We start from the raw sequence: 6,451 nt of genomic DNA, 5'->3' as shown, positions 1-6,451 counted from the left end.
ATTTGGTTCTAAACCTTATGGAGTTGACGATCTCTTGGATCGTAAAGGGGTGTAACCTTCACCTCGTGAACGGTTTACAAGTTCCTAAAAAAACTTGTTGGCGACTCTTTTGCTCTATCTTCTTCCCTTTTGGACGCCACCGTACTTTAGTGTATGATCACAGTGGGGTTCAAGCTAGTGGGATTTAAAATCTTGAAAATTATTCCCTACAGCTACCCATTCTGGGTAATTACATACGCGAATAAAACCGGCGTCTAACTGTTTTTGTACTTCTTCTTTTATTTTTAATGCGACATCAGGTTTCATTCGTTGAAGTTTTTGTTTTACTAGTTTAGAAGTAGGGTTCAAGGGAATAGTTTGTTCCGCAATTTCCCTATCTATTCCAGGCACGTCCTTATATGACCAAGCGAACACGTCTTCAAATTCTTTGAGCGTCGATATGAGGGTCGATCGCTCTTCCGGATTTAGAGTTAAGCCAATTTTGACTTCTCTCTTATTTTCGTTAGTTCTTATATTAACTATTTATGTTTCTTCAACAATAGGGTTCTTTTGTTCTCGTTCATTCATTAATTCAACCAATTTATAAATGTTATCATCTTCATTAGATTGATTGTTAGAGCATTCGAAAGATTCAAGAGAAGGCATATACTCGGAAATAGAGCTCATATTATTAAAATCAAAAGAGAGTACATCAAGAGAAGAATCCTTTTTGGGATCTTCGTCCTTAGAACTAAAAAAATAAAGACTTAGTAATGGCCACCAGGCCTAGATTTTCAGCTTCCCTAGAGTCTACTATAGATTCATTGTCCGATTCTTCAAACATCTTCCCTTCGCCTGTGACGATCTCCAGTTTATCACCTTTGTGATTGATCCATTTGAAAGATTTCCTCCATCGATGCTCAAAAGTTTCGTTTGAAGGGGTGATTAACGAGGTTGGGTCAAAGGTTTCATCTTGAATGGCATTTTGATTGGTCATTGTTGCGACATGATTTTGCTCTAGTCCAAATAGCAAGTTAAATGCTTTCCCATCATAGCACCCTAGAGTTGGGTTTTTTTATTTAACAATACTAAGATCGTCATCCAAGAAATAACAATCATGAAATATCTCAAATCCAGGCTTCTTGATTCCTTCCAAAACTAAGGGTTCCGGAAAGTCGTAGCATGGGTAATTTTCTCCCTCCCTAATGAATTGTCCATTAAGGATTCGTTGATAGGATGGGAGTAAAGTGATTATCCCTTTCTTATTATTGTCTCTACGTGCTTTGTTTTTGGCATCGTGAGACTCTAATTATTCTTTGGTTGGTTTATATCCCAATCTAAAGGAGAAGCTTTTCTTTGGAATAGGAAGTAAGAGAGATTTCTTCATTCCTATTCCCAAAGGCATCCCAGGAAAGTAACTACTCTAGAGCAAGATGTTGTTTACTATCCGTGTGGAATATGGATCAAGCTTGAATGGTTCTTCCAAGTCTTCTTTCATTTCGATTGTGAAAATTGGCTCCACGAAAAATCCCCACATGTCCTCTTCATCATTATCATGGTTTATTTCTAAGAGTGATTGATCATTTATTGCTATTTTGAGTGGAGAAGCATGTATAGTCATAGGAAGCCCTTGATAGTTCAACCTAATCATTTGATGAAGTGAGGATGGTATTGCACCAAGCTCGTGTATCCAAGGACGTCCAAGTAAAAGGTTGAATGTAGGTTTTATGTCCATAATATGGAATTCAACCATCTTTTGAATTGGACCTGTGGTAATTGGTAGCTTAACAGTTTCACACACCGATCTTCTCGAATTTTCATAGGCCCTTATGCTTTGTTTTGTTGATTGGAAATCTTTTTCTAGATTTAGGCCTAAGTATTTTGTCGTTCTTAATGGGCATACGTTTACAGCCGACCCATTGTCTACCAAAGTTAGAGGGATGTTGTATCCCTTGCATCCCACAGTTAAGTATAACGCATTTTTGTGGGTAATGTCCTTTAAAGGCAAATCATCATTAGTGAAAACGATTGACTTGTCGGATTTTTCACTAGTAAGCAAGCTAACGAGATCCTGAGGGGTTGTGTCTGTACTTACAGACAAAGCCGTTAGAGCGTTCATGAGAGAATTCCTATGTTCTTTAGAAGTACTTAGGAGTTCCTAAATGCTAACATTCGCCTTGGATTGGCGAAGTTATTAGACCAATGGATCTTCCACCTTAATTGGAGGTGGTATTGTATTTTGTGTTTGACCTTGAGTTTAATTTTGTGTGGTCGAAGGTCCATTTGGTGGTGGTGCTTAGTAGACTCACCCAAAACGAGTTAAATGATCTATCTCATTTGGGTTAGTCATAGGACTCATAAACCAACTTTCTTCTAGGGTATTTGGATGTGCCTCCATTTCAAGATGCTCCATGAGTTGTGCTTGATTCCATTGTTCATCCAAGGAGAGATTCGATAATTCTTGTGATTTTCCCAAGAAATGATCCCAATCAAGCGCTCCATTTGTTTTATTTTGCAAACAAGATGGAGGTGGGACGGCGGCATACTTAGAGACATATAATTCTTGAAAGTCGTCGTCCCATAGTCCACATACTAATTTAGTTGCCCCTATGAGTATTGTGGATAGAGGTTCTCCTATGGGTGTGATATAGTCCAAAGGGTTGAATGTGTCACTTCCCATATGGTCTTCCTCGATGTGAAACACCCCTAACGGGGATGCATTATTTTTAGGTTTAGGCGTGGGAATTCTCCCATCGTCTACTAAATCTTGTATTTTGTGCTTTAAAACATAGCAACGTTCAGTATCGTGTCCAACGCCTCTATGATAAGCACTATAAGCACTACCATTCCATTGAGGAAACCTCTTTTCTGGTGGAGTGGGTGGTGTTGGCCCTGTTGGGGCAAGTAAGCCTTTTTCATTTAGTTTTTCTAGCAATTCTTTATAGTTTACAGGAAATGGAGTAAATTTTCTCTCTTTTGCCCATCTTTTCCTAGGATCATCATATTGATTAGTGTTATTGTATTGTGTGGAAGTCGCAAATACGTCAATAAAGGATGATTCATTATCATTCCCCTTCTTGTAGTCACTAGTAGAAAAAGGCTCATTTGCGTCGCTCATTTATAGTGTATTTGCGTCGCTTCTATGAGCGACGCAACTGCTCGCGACGCAAATGATTTAAAATTCATTTGCGTCGCTCCTAGGCGCGACGCAAATAATAAAGGAGAGACGCAAATGACTCTTCTGATAAACTTCTTGTTTGTTATTTGCGTCACTTGTTTATATAGGAGTGACGCAAATGACTGACTAGACAATACAAAATTGCTTTATTTGCGTCACTTGTTTGTTTAATGAGTGACGCAAATGAGGTGAATTTTTTTTAATTATAATAATTGCCTTGTATATGTTTGTAGTACCTGTTTTCCTTGCTAGTGGTATAAAGTAATATGCTAACGCTAATATAATTGAAATTAAAATGCAATATTATTGAATAATGCAAATGTAAATTTCGGCAGAGTCTCCTTTGTAATTTGGCCTACCCATAAAATTGGGTTTGATGGCATTATATAAACAACCTGTCCAATAATTTACATCTCAATATCATAGACATTATACTCATCATCCCAACACCAATTAACCAAAATCATTCATGTCAAGCCTATAATCCAAAACAAGAGTCCAACATGCGCTAAGTGTAAATCTAAAGTTCAACATTACATATAAAATACTCTGCCCAAATATCTCGAATCTCATTTATCTCCTCCTCGGTGTACGGTGTAGTTCTTGAAAAATCCTATCAACACAACAAATATACAAGAGGAAAGTTTTAATTCAAGATTGTAGCTAACATCAAATTGTATTTATCAAACAAAAATGAAATATTTGACAACTCATACCTGAATAAGATCCTCAATGCTATAATGCATGATGTTCAAGTATTTCGTACATATAACGCATGACGTAGTAGCCACACTCACGTCCACCCAATTGTTGAGGACACTACATGTAATATATTTATAAGTTGAATTAAATTGCTATACTTAAATTATTAAGAAACTAAAAGTTAGGGTAAGAAATTAAGGTAACCTGTCCCAAATGCCATGTCAATTTACTTCCCCTAGATTGTCCACTTAATGCCTTAAAACTTCGAAAAGCACTACACATTTGAAACAAATAACATATATATTATCCTTACACACATAAAATCATGACATTAATAACAAACTAGACTTACTTTGTCATTGCAAACTTAATTACTAAATTTCGCTTCTGCCTCAAAGAATCAAAGATGATGACTTCACGCTTAGCCATGCATAAGACCAAAAGAACCCAATGATTCCTACATAATAAATTAGACACACTTTGTAAAAGAGTAAAATAATATCAACAATTTACAAAGTTCAAATAAATACAAGTTCAAATTTTATACTTTTCATGGTATGGGCATAAGATGAACTGCTTAGATTTTTGTTTTTCCATCACATGTGTCATGTATAGTAGGATACGATTTGCATCACTATGCAAATAGGTTTCTGAAATCATTTCCGGACACATGAATCCAATGGAAGCCACATCCACGGTATCGAGTAAGTCACTCAAGGCCCTACATATATATCATGTAATAACATTATAAATGGTAATAAATAAGTATATATGCATATTCCTTCGGCATATTCCTGGTACATGTGATCCAACCACTGACCAATTTTGTTTTAAAATCTCTCCAAGTTTTATCACAAGTGCGTACGACCTTTTTTTTGTTGCCTTCATCTTCTTCGATTTGAAACTCTTTCTACAAAAAAAATTAAAAAAATAAAAAAAAGTTAGTAAATAATTTCATCATATTCAAATAAATTGTTTTCATCATATTCAAATAATGTCAAAATGATCATATAACAGTATAACATTTAACATTTAATAGTGAATACTACCTTAACATCTTCCCAAAAAGTGTCTTTTATTCCTTGTGGAACTTGATTCCAATATTTATACAATATAGACACCTTTGCACGGCTTATTTCACCAAGATGAGTTTTGTATGCTTTTGCCCACTTTCCAATGGGTCGACACAATTCATCCCATTCAAGCACTCTAGGAACCTCAGGCATGGATTTCAGGCCCTTTGAAGGACCTCTTGGCTTCTTTTTCTTCTTCTGAGAGTCGGTTGTTTGTTGCTCTGATTGTGATTGATTGTGTGGCTCATCTTCCACACCTTGCAAAGACATGGAACGATTATGCATATCCTCATCATCCATTATTACTTACCTGAAAAAAAAAAGACATAAATAAATTAAGACATCGATTTGTATCATTTTTAAATTATAAACTTGTACACATAACAATAATAAGCAATTTATGCAAATAATAACACATATTGGAAAAAAAAAATCACAGAATTCATACCTACTTCATTCTTCTCTTTTGCGACATAAAATCCTTCATTATGATCTTTTCGTTTCAACGTTGTGTCAAAATCATCGTCTATTGGAGGGATGCTCCAAACGGAAGGTGGTGACTCATTAAATTGCTCATCATATTCATGCTCGTCCACCACATCTTCAATGCCAAGTATCCTTCTTTACCTTCTAAAACAACTGACCACTTACAATCAGCTGGGTCAGCCATGTAAAAAACTTGTTTTGCTTGTGAAGCTAATATAAATGGATCAGCTAGATGCCCTCGTCGACCAAGATTTACAAGGGTCAAGTTCCCTTGTTCATCTTTTGTTACACCACGGCTACTATCAGCCCACTTACATCGAAATAGAGGAATCTTGAAATCAATACCTCATGTTTTATCAAAACTACCTAGTATTTTGAATACATGATGTCCAACCGTCCTTTCGAACTTAGTTATAAAAGTCATTTATGAGAATTGTATTTTAGAAATGATTTTCCTGTCTTTGATAACTATTCTCAAGGATTTCCTTTACCAATCATGGAAACAATATTATTTGATTTAGAATACTATAAATATAAGTGCAAAGTATAACCATTTATCAAGAACATAAATTCAATATTAAACGTCTTATTTACGCATAAAAATTGTCCCTATTTGGCGAAAATAAGGCGATTCTAAGATTCAAAGAAACAAAGAGTGGTTAAGCATGCTTTGGCTTGTCTTAACACTCAATCTTCTAAGGTAAGCATTGCCTTGCTAATGGCTCTAAGCCACTCTTGGTTAGATAATCGTCGCATGTAATGCATCTTTGACGATGTATCTCTTTTGCCACGGTATGTGAGGACTCCTCACTCATACCGATGAGTTAAACAAAAACCAACGTGCACACCCGGTGTGCCTTATGAGCCTTGGAGAAGTGATGGCACCTCGCTTTGGCGTAGCCCACCATCACCCTCATTCGGTTGGTAAGTGTTGTTTGGGAAAGACAAGTTTGACTCAATATTATTAGGGACCTAGGATTTCTATGTTGGTTGATTTAAGTGAACTTAACTAATAATCGCAACATAAAGAAAA

General features: G+C 36.0%; 1 protein-coding gene across 1 annotated transcript; it reads right to left on the bottom strand.

Moving 5' to 3' along the window:
• Window positions 1-3,892: 3,892 nt before the first annotated feature.
• LOC110713755 lies at window positions 3,893-5,232 on the bottom strand. Its single transcript, XM_021892201.1, has 5 exons — window positions 4,970-5,232; window positions 4,407-4,580; window positions 4,212-4,316; window positions 4,064-4,133; window positions 3,893-3,976 (listed from the first exon to the last, which is right to left on the bottom strand). The coding sequence occupies exons 1-5, from the start codon at window positions 5,230-5,232 to the stop codon at window positions 3,893-3,895; spliced, it is 696 nt and encodes a 231-aa protein (XP_021747893.1).
• Between the last annotated feature and the right edge of the window lie 1,219 nt (window positions 5,233-6,451).

The sequence above is a fragment of the Chenopodium quinoa genome, unplaced genomic scaffold (genome assembly GCF_001683475.1).
Source record: "Chenopodium quinoa cultivar QQ74 unplaced genomic scaffold, ASM168347v1, whole genome shotgun sequence".
NCBI lineage: Eukaryota > Viridiplantae > Streptophyta > Magnoliopsida > Caryophyllales > Amaranthaceae > Chenopodium > Chenopodium quinoa.
Note: the sequence above shows the minus strand (reverse complement) of the source record. Positions and strands in the feature narration are given on the sequence as shown.

Excerpts from the sequence above, each read along its gene's own strand:
- LOC110713755 (XM_021892201.1), bottom strand. The coding sequence starts at position 5,232 with ATGGATGATGAGGATATGCATAATCGTTCCATGTCTTTGCAAGGTGTG. Across the intron at positions 4,581-4,969 it reads CGTGCAAAGGTGTCTATATT|GGCCTTGAGTGACTTACTCG; the intron begins GTATAAATATTG and ends ATATATATGTAG. Across the intron at positions 4,134-4,211 it reads ATTAAGTTTGCAATGACAAA|TGCTTTTCGAAGTTTTAAGG; the intron begins GTAAGTCTAGTT and ends TCAAATGTGTAG.